The 17209-nt window shown below is 34.0% G+C and overlaps 1 protein-coding gene across 8 annotated transcripts in view; it reads right to left on the reverse strand.

The window, feature by feature from the left end:
• Positions 1-2968: 2968 nt before the first annotated feature.
• LOC106071555 (uncharacterized) overlaps positions 2969-17209 on the reverse strand; it is a 368124-nt gene continuing 353883 nt past the window's right edge. For 6 of the 8 annotated variants that reach the window (XM_056014089.1, XM_056014088.1, XM_056014084.1 and 3 more), the window contains 13 exons: positions 16226-16360; positions 15074-15165; positions 13549-13640; positions 12816-12979; positions 11610-11693; positions 9817-9945; positions 9568-9660; positions 8909-8986; positions 8639-8725; positions 7881-8049; positions 7708-7776; positions 7244-7288; positions 2969-5645 (listed from right to left, as the gene is read on the reverse strand). In XM_056014089.1, the coding sequence (XP_055870064.1) occupies positions 5498-5645; positions 7244-7288; positions 7708-7776; positions 7881-8049; positions 8639-8725; positions 8909-8986; positions 9568-9660; positions 9817-9945; positions 11610-11693; positions 12816-12979; positions 13549-13640; positions 15074-15165; positions 16226-16360 (1385 nt within the window). In that variant the 3' untranslated portion in view covers positions 2969-5497. The remainder of the gene's footprint in view (positions 5646-7243; positions 7289-7707; positions 7777-7880; positions 8050-8638; positions 8726-8908; positions 8987-9567; positions 9661-9816; positions 9946-11609; positions 11694-12815; positions 12980-13548; positions 13641-15073; positions 15166-16225; positions 16361-17209) is intronic. The other 2 variants (XM_056014087.1, XM_056014085.1) reach the window with 1 other exon arrangement.

A 17209-nucleotide genomic window follows, 5' to 3' on the forward strand; every position in this document is an offset into this window, starting at 1 on the left:
TAGCTAGTTTAAATTGACAGCTGGTCGACTGGTTAACAAATAACACTAATGAAATAAACCTAACCTTTTCCAGTTCTTACATTACACGGTCACCTGATCAATATCTGTCCTATACATTTTGATAGATGTCTATAATAGAATAAGACATTGTGTCTAAACATGATGACGTGAGGCCCCTGATTATTAAAACAGAAGATACTTGGAAGACATCAGTGCTTTCGTTTTTTTGTTGTTTAAATGACGTGTAGAAAATAGCAGACGACATTTGGCGTGGTGTTGCTAGACTGATTGCAGATCTGTGGAGTAAGATTATTCATCTAGAGTTTTGGTCTAGTATTTTAGGTCATACTTATGAATGGTAATTTTTGGGACCAATTTATAAAAAAACAATAAACGTAAATATAAAACAAAAGAATAACATGTCTTACACAAAAGTAAATAATTTCTGCTTTCAAATGGAAAGCTAGGGGTAGGGGCCAGTATGATATATCTTAAATAATTTTCCCTTTTTTAGCAAAGGGTCATCAAAACATTTTATCTTCTTATCTTATACAATACAGACGTTACTTCAAAAAAGAAAATGATTACGTCCTACGCGTCATGAATTTAGTTATGCATATTAACCAATGACTTAAATATATACATTAAAATTATGCTGTTAACATTGTTTTAGATATTAGACGTATATGTCTTTTTTTCAAAAAACTTTTTTTTTTGTGCTTAAGTTAGAGAACAAACCCAAATTTTAACCTGAAGTCATTCTACCTAGCTTTAAAATATTTTTTTTTTTTAGTTTGGAGAATTGAAACCTTCATGGGCACACAGGTAATTGTAAGGTATGTTACAATCCCATGTAGAAATACAAAAGTCCAGCCATACATTTCTCTTGCACCTGGCTCTGGCTTATTCTTCCTTGTTTTTCGCTTTCACACCAGTTAGGTTTTTTTCCACTCCTTCTGCTAAGCACATCTTCTGATTAATCCTTTTTGGTGTGCACATCTCATTAATTCTTCTTGGTGTGCACATCTAATTTATCCTTCTTGGTGTGCACATCTAATTTATCCTTCTTGGTGTGCACATCTAATTTATCCTTCTTGGTGTGCACATCTAATTTATCCTTCTTGGTGTGCACATCTAATTAATTCTTCTTGGTGTGCACATCTAATTTATCCATCTTGGTGTGCACATCTGATTTATCCTTCTTGGTGTGCACATCTCATTAATTCTTCTTGGTGTGCACATCTAATTTATCCTTCTTGGTGTGCACATCTAATTTATCCTTCTTGGTGTGCACATCTAATTTATCCTTCTTGGTGTGCACATCTAATTTATCCTTCTTGGGGTGCACATCTCATTAATTCTTCTTGGTGTGCACATCTAATTTATCCTTCTTGGTGTGCACATCTAATTTATCCTTCTTGGTGTGCACATCTAATTATTCTTCTTGGTGTGCACATCTAATTTATCCTTCTTGGTGTGCACATCTAATTATTCTTCTTGGTGTGCACATCTAATTTATCCTTCTTGGTGTGCACATCTCATTAATTCTTCTTGGTGTGCACATCTAATTTATCCTTCTTGGTGTGCACATCTAATTTATCCTTCTTGGTGTGCACATCTAATTTATCCTTCTTGGTGTGCACATCTAATTTATCCTTCTTGGTGTGCACATCTAATTAATTCTTCTTGGTGTGCACATCTAATTTATCCATCTTGGTGTGCACATCTGATTTATCCTTCTTGGTGTGCACATCTCATTAATTCTTCTTGGTGTGCACATCTAATTTATCCTTCTTGGTGTGCACATCTAATTTATCCTTCTTGGTGTGCACATCTAATTTATCCTTCTTGGTGTGCACATCTAATTTATCCTTCTTGGGGTGCACATCTCATTAATTCTTCTTGGTGTGCACATCTAATTTATCCTTCTTGGTGTGCACATCTAATTTATCCTTCTTGGTGTGCACATCTAATTATTCTTCTTGGTGTGCACATCTAATTTATCCTTCTTGGTGTGCACATCTAATTATTCTTCTTGGTGTGCACATCTAATTTATCCTTCTTGGTGTGCACATCTCATTAATTCTTCTTGGTGTGCACATCTAATTTATCCTTCTTGGTGTGCACATCTAATTTATCCTTCTTGGTGTGCACATCTAATTTATCCTTCTTGGTGTGCACATCTAATTTATCCTTCTTGGTGTGCACATCTAATTTATCCTTCTTGGTGTGCACATCTAATTTATCCTTCTTGGGGTGCACATGTCATTAATTCTTCTTGGTGTGCACATCTAATTTATCCTTCTTGGTGTGCACATCTAATTTATCCTTCTTGGTGTGCACATCTAATTATTCTTCTTGGTGTGCACATCTAATTTATCCTTCTTGGTGTGCACATCTAATTATTCTTCTTGGTGTGCACATCTAATTTATCCTTCTTGGTGTGCACATCTCATTAATTCTTCTTGGTGTGCACATCTAATTTATCCTTCTTGGTGTGCACATCTAATTTATCCTTCTTGGTGTGCACATCTAATTATTCTTCTTGGTGTGCACATCTAATTTATCCTTCTTGGTGTGCACATCTAATTATTCTTCTTGGTGTGCACATCTAATTTATCCTTCTTGGGGTGAACATCTAATTAATTCTTCTTGATGCTGTGCACATCTTCTAATTAATTACTGTTGATGCTGACACCCTTTTTATTATTTTCATTTAATTTATCCAAATAGCTTTTCCTCATTAGCTCTGCATACCACAGATTTGTTTGTCTGCAACCATTCACTTAACATATTCAAGTTAAACATGTTCTTAGTTGAGTATGGCCAATATGTTATTCCTATTGACATGTCTGTTTGTATAAATAGGAACTTAGACCACAACAAACATAGCTAGACATAAACTTAAGTTTAGCAAATGGACGCAACTCTAAGAATTGATCACAAGAATCAAGTCCAACAAAGTGAAGCCATGCATAACATGATTTATTATTCAGACAATTGTTGTACAAACTAGTCAGCTGAGAAAAAGAAAATTATAAAATACAGGAAATATGAATATATTTGAAACACTGTATGATGGGATATACATGATGTCATTTCCTGTTGGTGTTAATTCCCACAATTTCTTCAAACAACTAAAGGCGACTACATTTGTAGTTTCTAGGCTAAGGTCAATTAGTGAAACAAAAAAATCAATTTTGTGCACAAATCAATGTCAAAAATACTTTGAAAATGAACAGAAACGGTTTTATTTTAGCACTTCTCTAGTCAAGGCACCTAATTCTGTTTGCAACATATAATCAAACTACAAAAAAAACTGAAGTACTGATGGTGATAGTAACATCTACTAGAAGGTTAAACAAGTCAGAACAAAATGTATATGTGTCGTAGATAAATATAAAGTTCCAAACAAAAATAGAAACAGAAGCGTCAACAAAACCCATGCACTAGAGGTAATTATGGGATAGAAACATAGAGCCAGATACATACAAAAAGATGCTATACAATTATATTCATTTGTTCAAAGAGTTAAAAAGTATTTAAAAAAAAAAACTATCCAATGGACCTTCAATAGTATCCAGTGTACTCCAAATCTAGTCTAAACATGAAGTCTAAACCTAATATTGGATTGGAAAAGATTAAATCCACGATAAAAAAAAACAAACTGCTATCAAGTAAACAGCTAAATGCCGAGTAAAAAAAAAAAAAAGTTTCTCTTGTTGAAATACCAAGTCTGATTGGACTCGACTACTGTCTAAGATTGATTATAAAATAACAGCAATTGATACATGTTTTTCTTATGTACTAGGCATCTACCGACACAGAGCTACAACAGTTAATGTGGTATATAGTTACATTCTCATAAAAGGTCAGAGAAACCAATAGCACCGAAGCGTGTGGAGACAAGGTTTCTATTCAGTTAGTGTCGACTGTTTCAGATAGATCACCTTTTTTTTTTTTCCAGTATTCACAAATATTCACCTTTAAAAATGCACATAAAATTTCAGTGCTATACAAATCACCAGACAATAATCTACTGATGTATAGTACATACAGCCATAAGGACTTCACAAAATAATATAAATAAAATGGGTTATAGAACTTGTCTTCTGTTGGGGGGCCAAAGGAGAAAGTGTGTCACTAGTTCCTAACAACAGTAGATTTGAATCATGCAGATCAAACTAGTCAGTAGTGTTACAGTAGTCTAATTATAAATAAGTTCATTCTTATAAATAACTTAGATATGCAAATACATACAACAGAAAAGTCTCTGCATATATAATGAAGCTTACAAATTATTGGGTGATAGAAACATTTCCTTGTCCCCCACAGACCAGGCAACACCAGTAGGAACTGACAATTAATTCATTTGCACTAAAACACTGACATTCAACTGACACTGACTCAACACCCAACCCATCTTTACAATAAGTCAACACTACCTCATATAATGTGATATTAAAAATACTTTAAAAAAAAATATTAAAAAAATCAAATTCACTCAAATAAAAAATGTGAAGAGTTTAAAAATAATTTTGTTGGCATTTTTTTTTTAAACTAAAAAATGAGTTTCTTTGTTGATCCTGTCTAGCGGACCATTCTATCAATAATTCTGTTAAAATGTCTACAGTTTAAACATTTTCATTAATAGTACATCTCCAGATCAACTCTCAAAATCATTTATGATTTTAGTACCTAACCTAAGTATTGAATAAGTTCACACAATAATCTGACCCATATATATATATATACCACCAAAGTTCGGCTAACACATGTTAAAAGTCAACAATCGTTCCGTTAATGTTATGTATCAAGTAGCATTCAAAACAAAAGCTGTACAATTGAAAAATGAGCTTCCAGGAAAAGAGAAGCCACTAAAGCCTGTCTATTTACACACAGAAACTGTATCCACTTCACTATGCACATGGTCCGAGCTAAATCTAGATCTGCAGCACAAGACTAACCACAAGCCATTCTCTTCCTCTTTAGGAGACCAAGTCTTCCGGAACAGAGAGTTTTGAAGCTTTGCACAAGAACTACAACCATTTGATATCATGACACAGAGCAGATTCATTGCAATCATTAGAGAATCAATAGATTACAGGGCAGTAAGACAGCATTTATGTAACGATTATATTAAGCAGTTTGACTTTATACATACAACTGATGACCAAGATAATATTTTAAATATATATATATATATGTATATAAAATAGAGAGAGAGAGACACTCCACAAGGAAACAGACGTTCACTGTAAGCTGCTACAAGGTATGGTAGACCAATTAGGTCAAAAATTGAGAAAAAGTTGAACAACCTTATTGTATTCTATTGTATACTAAATTCTGTGTCTTCTTGTGTACACGTAGTGTCTTTTTGGGGTGTGGTCATATGTACATCAGAAATGAATTGTCAAATTTTATTAACTGCTAAAGAAATGATTTCATAAAAATGTTCACATGGTTTCTTTTCCACCTTTACAAGCAGCTTGCTTTTCTAGGATTTGACTTTGCTTTGCCCTATCATAACTTTCGTAACAAAATTCACTATGGCTGAAGCTGGCTGCTCAGGATCCAACTCTGCAAATATGTGACAAGTATTTTCATTTGAGGAGCCTTGTTTCCTGGCTACAAAGCCAAATATTCTGAAAAACAAAAAAATGTGTATAAAAAAAAAAACTCTTCCAAAAATTATATTCTGACTAAAACTATAAGAAGCCCTAAAATAATGTTTTTTTTAAATTTTGTAATTACAAATCTCAATTCTGTTCTAAGTATGTCAGCTTGGCATTCAAATTTAAGAACTTGGATTTGTTCAGTTTATATTCAGTTAATTTAACAAGTGCATCGATTTCCATTTGGCCAGTGTTTCATTATATCATATTGTAATTGTTGTGTCTAGGTGCCTTAATTGTCACACACCCCCCATCCAATAAAATCTAAGTAACAGAGAAATTCAGACGTCTGACAGTTAACTGCGAAAGAATGAGAAAGAATCCAATTAGTGTTGACGCAAAAATATATTTTGATGCTGCTATCAAAACAGTTGATAGAAATGTGAGTAGAAAGAGTTACCATATTTCATTTCCAGTTGGAATACATTGTCATAGTGTCGTAATACTAATAAAGTCAAATGCGGTAGGAATTTACTTTATGTTTTTGTAAACTTTTATTTGCTAAGAACTTTTTTCCATCTTAGACTGAATAAAAAGATAAATTTTCTTTTACTTTTCGAAACTGGATGTTTTAGCTATTTTTGTTTCCACTTTACAAAGAAATAAAAGTATTGTTATGACCCTATTGGCGGCGCAAAAGGGTTAACTATAGGCTCAGCTGACACACACGTGAATCACTCAGGTCAGCGGGGCCATGGACAAGGGACAGTACTACGATTACAGGCAAATATGACCAATGTTATGGTCATGTGATCGCAAGCCTGCAGTACGAGTGACACAGTGTGTAAGAAAGCGGCAGTTCAAGACCGGAGACGGTTGAGACCAGGACTGTTAGTCGGCCATGAAGTCGGTCCTGGTCGAGTCCTCAAGTGATAAGTACGAGTCCAGGAAGACATAGAGACAGTAGAGTTGTGTACGGTGATGTACAATGTAATATTTTAATTGTTGATGTGTTGCCAATTGTGTCATATTGGCTGTCTTCTACTTATTCACTCATTATTAAAGTACCAGATTATTGTGGAGCTCTTGTTGTCAGGTTCTTGATGTGTTGTGTTAAGAAGTGTTTACAGAAGGCAGGAGTAGGAGAGATCGTAACAGTATTAACACTTCAGTGTAGAAGGCCTAACATAGAATGGCATGTTTTTGAGGCTTTGTTCTTGTTATTCCCTTAAACCTTTAATTTTATTAACTCTATTATTTTCAGTCTAAAAACATATTTTAGGGATTCTTTTTTTGCAAATGTATTTCATATAGGAACAAGAGATGAGCTTTATAAAACTGTAGGAGCAATCGTTTGGGTGATTTTACCATCACAAAAGAGATACAAGACACCGATAGCAAAGACAAACAAACACAAGCATTCAGTTCCCCCGGCAATCAAATCATGAAAAAGAAACTATCTAATATAAATATTTCGCATTTAAATAATGAGTGAGTCTGGTATGAATTTATATTTTGGTTTTCTATAATTGTAATGTTTTGTTTAGTGTAATGCACAAACTGTAAGACAAATTTCCTTATCGATAATAAAGATTATTATTGTTAAGCAATATTAACTAGCCACATACCTAGCATCCCCTTGTGTTCCAGGACCATCCAGTTCTCTCTTCCATCTGTTGAGAGAGTAGACATTAAAAAATGTATTAAATATTCACTTACCATCAAATTTGATATAGGGTTAAAAAAATTATAGGTCGTAACATTTTTACATACAAAAATCTAATTTAAAGCATTTCTTTTACTTGAAATGCATTTGTCAGCTAAAGAGTAAAATAGATTATGTGACTGTATATTTAGCTATTAGAATACTAGAAGAATTTTACTGAAAAATTAATTTGTTAAAAATGAATATTCATTCCGTATATTGTATATCAAATGTATATCTTCTTTGGTGTTTATGATAACAGGCAAGTCTCAATTTTTTTTTGTGATTCTTGAAAAGAGTAAGTCATTGGAAATGTGCAAAGCGTCATCATAATAATGCTAGTAAACTTTTTCATTCAGTTTGAGAAGTTTATCACTTAAAATTTACCTTCTTTCTTGTGGGTCCATGCCACAGTAAGTGACAGCACTCACTGGGTAATGACGTCTGAAAAACAATCTGAGGAGAGAAAATAAGATTGTAGTCACATAGGGAAGACTTTTTCATCCTTATTCTGACCGTTAAAGTTGAATGGTCAAGTCTATCAGAGTTATCTGACTTACTTCCTGTTGTTGTCAGTCAAACAAATGCCCTGATTGGACACTTTGAAGTGCACCACAGTTGTCCTTCCTGGGACATTATTTTCAAATGTCATCTTGACTGCTTTGGCCACAGCTTGAGGTCCTGTCAGGGACTCCATGTCCACAGAATTAATGAAAATGACATTGCAAGCTACAAGAAAAAAACAAAAAAATTCATTTGAAATTTAGATGACAATATTTCCTAATTAAGATTATAAGTAGAATAAAAAAGATACTATTACCCACAGCTAAAACTAAAGCTTCAGGTTTTCTATCAACACAATTTTTTACTATCGACATTGATGAAAAGGAGATGCTGTGGCTGAGGGTAAAGCGCTTGTTTGAATCTTGGTAAAGACTGGGATTTTTAGTTTGGGGATCTTCAGACGCCTCTGAGTCCACCCAGCTCTAATGAGTACTTGACATTCATTAGGGAAAAGTAAAGGCAGTTGGCTGTTGTGCTAGCCACATGACACCCTTATTAACCACAAGTCACAAAAACAGATGACCTTTACATCATCTGCCTTATAAATCACAAAGTCTAAAAGAGGAACTTTACTTTTTTTTTAAAAATAGTTAGAATGTGACAATGGAATCTTTTCATTTTGAAAGAACATGTTTAAAAACATTTCAAATTACAACTTTCTTATGTGGGAGAAAGAAATATAATAATATTCGTGTAATCAAACAACTATTGAAAAAATGCATATTAAAGTTGTAAGCAAAATGTTTTATTCTACCTGCTCCTTGAGCCAGCAATGTGGCTGCAGAGTTCAGTTCAGTTGCATTGATTGGCGATTCAGGTGTTAGAAGTCCATCAATTGAATCTAGTGTCAGAGAAAAAACAAGAAATGTAGTGGACCTTCAGTTTAATATTACATAGATCATACTTTCAAACTGAATGATTACATTATGTAAACATAAATCTACTTTTAGTCTGGGAAGTTAAGAAGTTGATCACTGTTAAGTTATGTGTTACATAATGAGTTCGATAACTTCTTAGGACTAACCTGCTTCTGGTAGAACCAACTTGCAAGGTAAAGCCAAGGGTGTTATTGAATGTTGGTAAACTAGTGCAGCCAGACTGCCTGGAGAAATTAAAAAACACAGACATTCTATTTGATTCAACACAGACATTCTATTTGATTCAACACAGACATTCTATTTGATTCAACACAGACATTCTATTTGATTCAACACAGACATTCTATTTGATTCAACACAGAAATTCTATTTGATTCAACACAGACATTCTATTTGATTCAACACAGACATTCTATTTGATTCAACACAGACATTCTATTTGATTCAACATAGATATTCTATTATAAGTTTGCTAGATATCATTTTTGGTTTACATGATTCTCTTCAACAATGATTTCTCAAAAAAGATTTTAAAGGACCAAAGCATTCCCATAGACTTTCCATTTTTAATCTTGAGCTACTCACAAACACAAACAAAGTCCTACTAGATCTAAATGATTCAATGTTTGTAAGATTACAATTTTGTCAGACATTTAAAGAATAATCTTACAAATGTTCTGCAACAATGACAATGTACATTCCGAAAGCTTTGCTAGATACTTCCACATCAAGAAAGTAATTTCTGGAGTCATTTCAACAAATACAAAGCCATTTTATTTCTAAATAACACTTATACAGAACTCACCAAAGACTGGCTCGTTACTACATCCTCTCAACCGAACACCCTTTGGTGTTGGTTCAATTAGAAAATGTCGAACTAGATCAGCTTGTGGATCACCTGAAATGAAACAAGACATCAAGTGAAATATTGATAAATCCAATTTAAGTTGCTGATTATAACATATTGATTAGCCAAATTAAAAAACAAGCCACAGTGCATTTAGTGCTCCCAGCTTAATATATATATATTGCAGCCCATTAAGTCAGTATGTACCTGAAGGCTTGGCTTGCACATTCGGTGGGATAGTGGCTACTTTCAAGGCCAAACCAAAGGCTCCAGGGAAGGAGTTACTATCTCGGATGACAAATGTGCCAGGTAGTTTATCTTTCAAAAGTTGAATGGCTAGAAAAAGGAAAAAAACAATCATTACAAATAATCTCAGTAATGTCTATGAGAAGCTTCCGCTCACAAACCCTACCACAAATTTCTTTTAATTATCAGGTTTAGAGGTTAGGCAAATTCAATTACATTAAGTAAAAAGATACATTTCCTTGGTGGTAAGGCAAAATAAAATAAGCTTTCTAACTACATATTATCATCTTTGTTTTTATATGTATTTATAGTGATACCACGTCTGTTCCAGACATTACAAAGCTAGGGATCTATTGAGCCGTCATCCTCCCTACATTGCTCTATGCCTCAGAAACGTGGACAGTGTACAGAAAACATATAAAGAAACTGAATCACCTACACATGACATGTCTAAGAAAAATACTGAATGTCAAATGGAAAGACAAAATACCAGATACTGAAATCCTTAGAAGAGTGGGTCTGAAAAGCATCCATGCAATCCTGATGCAGTCCCAGCTGCGATGGGCAGGACAGAATGGAAGACCACCGCATCCCTAACCAACTCTTGTATGGCCAAATAAGTGAAGGAAAGCACTCCCAATGTGGTAAAAGAAAGCGCTTCAGGGACACCCTCAAAGGTTCTCTGAAGGTGTTCAGCATAGACCCAGCCACCTGGGAGACAGAGGCACATGACAGAGCATCATGGTATCGCGCTGTGAAAACTGGCACACAGGTTGCTGAGGAAAAAAGAACAACGCTGGCAGAAGAAAAGAACCAGAGAAGAAAAGCAAGGCCCACGACACTGGCTCCAGGTGGAATAACCTGCCCAGTGTGCAGCTGAACATTCCGGGCTCACATAGGTCTCACCAGAAACATGAGGAGGCATAAAAACCCCAGAGCAAAGCCCTCAGCCCCCTGGATGACAAAGGGGTCATCATCGAACCATGATGGACGAACTATATATATCTTCTTTGTAAATTTGACTAGATCATATAGTAATGTCTGTAGATATGACTAAATAATGCACAGTCTGATACTCTAAGCATAGCAGGAAACAGGAAATGCACTAGTCAGCTTATCAGTTTGGGTGTCAGTGTGGTACTACAGAATTCAGGCAAAGGGAAGGGGATGGATAGCGAACCAAGTGCTAGAGACAATATTTTTAGTGATCAGCTATTTTCATATTTGATTAGAGTTTGACCTTGTTGAGTATAGATTCAAGTGAAAATGTTGACATTATTCATTTAGGGTATTGTAAGACACATTTCCTAAGGGATAATTTAGATTATTATTATTAAAAAACTAAAGCTGAAATGTATAAGACTCTGTAGTACTTGAGTCATGGTGAAATTGGAAACTTTTCAATCAAATTGCTTTTACCTAATAATGGTTGACAGATTTTGAAATAAAGCATTGAAACTGATTTCTAGTTATGAGACAAAAGGCCCCTCAAAGAAAATAGTTATGAGACAAAAGGCCCCTCAAAGAATAATGTGAATAAATAGTAATGCAGAATATTCACACGAAACAACACCATTTTGGTTTTTATAGTTACAATGTTTTGTTTGGTGTAATGCACAAATTGAAAAAGACAAATTTCCTTAGGGACAAAAAAGATTATTATTATTATATTGTTCATTATTGACAATAGTTCTAAAGCAGAAAAAAAAATCTTTAAGATAGTATCAAACTAGACAAGTCGTCCCTCCACTTACCATCTTCTCTGCTGATGTTTGGTTTGTACCAGTACTTGGAGGTGTCTTTTACAAATTTGGGAGTTGTGTGAACCATATCAGAGTCTGCAACAAAACAAATCAATATAACACCATTTGTTACTGCTAAAGTCTATAACAAAACCCAAAATTAATATTTTTTTTATCTTAGCAAAAAAAAAAAAATTTTCATTTGACAAAACTTTTATATTTAATTGACTTTTTTTTTTCATGAGTTAGGCCTACATTTAGAATTTGCTTCACTCCACAAACAGTCCCATACCCAGGCCCCAGTGATAAATGTAAACCTTCTTAGATTGTCTGCAATGATTCAGTTTCAATTTTCCATTCCCAGAAATTGTAATGTCAAGCTGAACTAATACCATATGCTAGCAATAAGAGACAAAGTGGTGCAAGGATTGCACTTTCACTTGAATGCTAGGCTGAAGTGATGGACATTAACTTCAACCTTTAGTTCGTTCGAACCTAATGCATGATTCAAAGAGTTTCTTGAAAACATTCAATACAAAGTGTATTTGCTGTAGAAACTAAGTACTCAATGACCTGATTCACTATAAAAAGTCATGTCTGTCTTTCTAGCTTCTTCTAAAAGTTTTGTATAGTTACCTATCAACCATATGTGAGGTGCAGTGGCCGAAGCCCTTAGTTTCCGAACCGGGGGTCCCTGGTTTGAATCCTGGTGAAGACTGGGATTTTTTTTTAATTTTCGGATTTTTAGGCGCCTCTGAGTCCACCCAGCTCTAATGGGTACCTGACATTTGTTGGTGAAAAGTAAAGGCAGTTGGTCATTGTGCTGGCCACATGACACCCTCGTTAATAGTAGGCCATAGAAACAGATGACTTTTACATCATCTGCCCTACAGACCACAAAGTCTGAAAGGGGAACTTCACTTTTTTTTTATCAACCCTATATTTCTCGAAACTACTCAAGAGCATCTTTAGACTGTTACATTGAGTTTTCCTGTCTATTAAGCTGCAAGAGTGTTATCACTTTAAGATACAGCAATCAGAATGTTAGAAACCACACATTCTGTTCTCTGTCACATTTTGAGAGTAAATAATGACTTGAGATGCTTGCATTTGTAGAGTGTTCAAACTTTTAAGTAAACAAAACAATTTGAATGTAAGAGACATGATCCACAAGTTTGGTCAGTTGTATAGTTCAGTAAAAGTTTGCCTGTCACCTACCTGCCAGGGAAGACAAACTGCCTCGCCTTGAAAGTCCAAAGTAAACACTGGGTGAGCTCTGGCCTGTCATTGAATGAGGTCCAGGACTGATCACAGAGCCAGACAGAGAATGGGCAGAAGACAATTGTTGCCTCAGCGTGTTAAAATTACCAGGAGATGGTGGGCTGGAGAAAGAGTAATCGCCAAGATAAGTGGACAAATTATAATTATAGATTCAATCAATGTATTTGGTAGATTATTTAGACTTTTGACTTAACTACTTTGCATTGAAAGCAATAAAAGGGCATGTGATGTTGATAACCTAGGCTATTTGCAAGCAGTTAACAAATTTAGAATTTAGTTTTGACTGATAGCCTTGTGTTCTTCTTCTTTGTTACTTCAAAATATTTTCATTCACTTAGTCTTTTAAGACTTCATTCTCAAATCATTAAATCCTACAGAATATCTTAGAACTTTAACTCATTAGCAGACAATACTATCACATAAAATGCCTTTTTTTTTTTTACCAATTGTGCATTATACTGATTACAACAATGCAAAAATAAGAATTTGAGATCAACTAGAGTTTTTAAAAATTAGTTTAAATTATTTGAAGCTGTGTATCCATTTATTAAATTGGTGTCTAGGTTTTTCTATTTGTAAAGAGAATTGTAAACAAAAGTTATATGTGTGGAACTCATTCCAATCCTCAAATCTGGAAGTGGATAACAAATCTAGTGATGTATATTCTTACCTGCCAGTCGATGGGTTGATCAACATCTTGGGGCTGGTGTCTATGTGCAGGGTATTCTGCCCTTGGTTGTCCAAATGTTGTGTCTGGTAGGACTGCAGGGAAGAAAGGAATGATATCTCTACTGAATTCAGAACATTTTCCCATTCTAAAACATGTGATCAGTTGTTTTTTTAAATACATGAGCTACATTATGTGTTAATTATTATAGTCAGTACTGATTTATGTCTGTTCACTAGATTGTGTGGCCAATACAGAGGCCACAAATAAACCTAATAATTACATGTACATGATACAAGGCAAGCAAACAGAACCTTCATCAGAGTTGTAATAATAAGATTGTAGTTAAAGAGTGAGTCTGGTGTGAATGTACACTTTGGTTTCTTATAGTTATAATGTTTTTTTTGTTTGGTGTAATGCACAAATTGTAAGACAAATTTCCTTACGGACAATAAAGATTATTATTATTATTATTATTATTATTATTATAACTCTACAACCATGTCAACCTCAGTCTTTTTATGAAAGAATTATTGAAATTATTAGAGTCATCACATTATATGTTGCATCTCTTGTCGCTAACAAGTACACAAGTTGCTTTGTGGCATAACCATTAAAGAATCCATTAGCTTATTTCTAAAAACAGTACAAAACAATTCATGGTCATTAAACAAATGTCTTCATCGTACGTTCTCTTTCTTTCCTCATTATTATCTTATCTTATATAATACAGACGTTACTTCAAAAAAGAAGATGATTACATCCTACGCGTCATGCATTTAGTCATGCATATTAACCAATGACTTAAATTCTGCCAAGTCACTGGTTTTCCTGGCTAGCTCAGGCAACCCATTCCATGCTCTAATAGCACTAGGGAAGAAGGAGTATTTGTACAAATTTGTCCTAGCATATGGGACGAGGAATGTGCCTTTATCTTTGTGTCTTTCAGAGTATTTTATTAAATTTTGTTTTTGTATTTGAAGATTATGGTTCAGTGTTTTATGTATGATTGCTACTTTACTTTTGAGCCTTCTGTCCTGAAGGCTTTCTAAATTTAGTGATTTTACTAAAGGTGTTACTCTAGTCAAATGTGAATATTCGTTTGTTATGAAATTAAATGTATCTAAATAAATAAATAAATATATAGTGCTAAAGAAAAGTAAAAATTTCTAGCAGTCAGTTGCAACAAGCATGCTATTTAGTTTGCTAAATTTTATTTTAATTCCAAAATATTTTGTTAATAAATTTGAAAATTCATTGTGCCTATTCAATCTATGAAGTTATTCAAGCTTTCAGTTTGAATTGTATTCTGTGATCTCTTATTTCAAACCAGTGTAATGTGCTTTCCTTAATGTGAAACAGCCCCAGGGAAAGATGGTGGGCATTTCTTTGTGCGTATAACGTATTCTGTGTTATGTCGCTAGTTTCCACTGGAAAAATATTTTTAACGTATTTTATTGTTTCTAGTTCAGTTTAATTTATCTCAATCTATACAAGATAGTTTACATGTCAAAAACGATGTACCCACCTGTTGGTACTGCTGGTACTGTATGGTCTGATGTTGCTGCTGTAGTGGTGCAGCTTGCAGAGTGCCACTCGGGTTGATGATCTGTCCACCTACTAGAACAACAGAGCCAAAGAAAATAATGCTATTAAGCTGATGTCCAGTACATCACTGCAATGCAATACCGAAGATATTATAACTACCCAGACAAGACGTTTCTGGATGTTGCCATTAAAATATGGATCCATGATGGAATTCAGTTATTAGACCAAAACTGACTTGTCTTCCAAAATGTGGCAGAGAAATTATTTCACTATAGTCATATTGGCATACAACAGGGGTTCTCAACCTGTGGGTCGCGACCCCCTTGGGAGGTCAATTGACGATTTGCCAGGGGTCGCCTAAGACCATCGAAAATAAGGATTGTTTTTGTCTATTCTTCTTTTGCTGTATGGGGAGGGGGGGTGTCACGACAGAGTGGGGGATTCTAAAATGGGGTTGCTGAGCTTAAAAGGTTGAGAACCACTGGCATACAAGTTTTTGTTGACATAAAAGCAATTTTTAAAAATCTAAATAATAGTTAATATTCTTTTGAAAAAAGGCTGGTTAAAAAAATAAAAAGATGCCACAATAAAGAAAAGAATTGATGTTTTTAAAATAAAGTAAAGAGAAGGATGCTTAGCACCAGAACAAATCAATACACAGGCAAATTAATCAATGGAAAGACAGTAAGTTATAGGAGTCAACATAAATAAAATACACTCAAGCCATTCAATAAGAAATATTGAGAATAAGCAACCACAAACCCAAATGCAACTAATCAATACAATATTCAGTGCACATAACAAAATGAAACTCTACAAAATAAAAGTATAACATGATGTGGTGAAACATGAGAAAACTTGTTCAATATAGGATAAATGTCAATACATTATTTTTTTTTAATTGAAAAGAACTTTTAAAAATGTGTGGAATGCCTTCATGGTGTAGTGAACTGTTGAACTGATGACATTTACAAATGGTGTTAAAAAATTATCAATTTTTTTATAGGTTGCAATTCAGCCCAAAAATGATAATGAGCTGGAAAATAATCCCATGACCACAAACTAAAGCTTAAAAAAGTGTAAAATGTTTTGGTCTAAAATTTGGACAAAATGTTTAACTACCATGTCCTACCTGGCAAGACAACACCTTCATGTATTGTTGCATTAGGTGATCGAATCCCTAATCTGGATGGAGGGACCAGGGAGTTACTCCCTGTTCCATACTGAAATACCTGAGTCTGAGTCTGCTGGTAACTTGGAGTTGGTACTAAAGTGAAATGAAAGCAGGCAATACTAAACACAGAACATCGTAGACTAGCGCAAGATGCACAACTCACAAGCATAAAGAGTAAGCCAGAATCAAGTGAGAACATTTTGAAACTCAATCAATGGTTAGAAATATTTTCAAATTGAATTTTGTTGAAATCAGCAGTAAATAAACATGGCAAAGATGGTAATTAGTAAAAATCCATCAGCGAGTTAATTTCCATCATTCTATGAGGTTATCACTTATTCTGGCCAACTCTAAGACATGGAAAGTCAATTTACAAGAGTTTATATCTAAAGAGTTGAAACAAATAATTCTTAAGATCTTAACAGAAAACAATACATTTTAAAGTTAAAAATATTATAAAGTTAAATTTTTTTTTTCTTCCTTTAGTCAATTATTAAAAATAAATAAAATGTAAACTTAAAAGTGTAAATAATTAATTAATACATTGCAATAATCACTTTTGTGAACTTTTGTGTTTTTCTTTTAAGCTTATTTTTGAAAATAAAATTTTTTTTTTTTTATCTTAAAATAATTTTCATATTTTTTTCTTCCCTTTAAATGAAAAAAAAAAAGAAAAAAAAAAAGAAAAAAAAGAAATAAAACAACAAAAATGAAACAACTGGCACTTAAGCAGTAACTCAAGCTTTTGGTAATGCTTCCTAACTCCCAAGAGCTACATTCATGCATCACAATGAAACCCAATTCAGTCCTAACTTCTCAAGAGCAACTTCCCAAGAGCAACTTCCCAAGAGCTACATTCATGCATCACAGTGAAACCCAATTCAGCCCTAACTTCTAAGGAGCAACATCTCAAGTGCTACATTCATGAATCACAATGAATCC

Source organism: Biomphalaria glabrata, chromosome 16 (genome assembly GCF_947242115.1).
Source record: "Biomphalaria glabrata chromosome 16, xgBioGlab47.1, whole genome shotgun sequence".
In the NCBI taxonomy this organism is placed as follows: domain Eukaryota; kingdom Metazoa; phylum Mollusca; class Gastropoda; family Planorbidae; genus Biomphalaria; species Biomphalaria glabrata.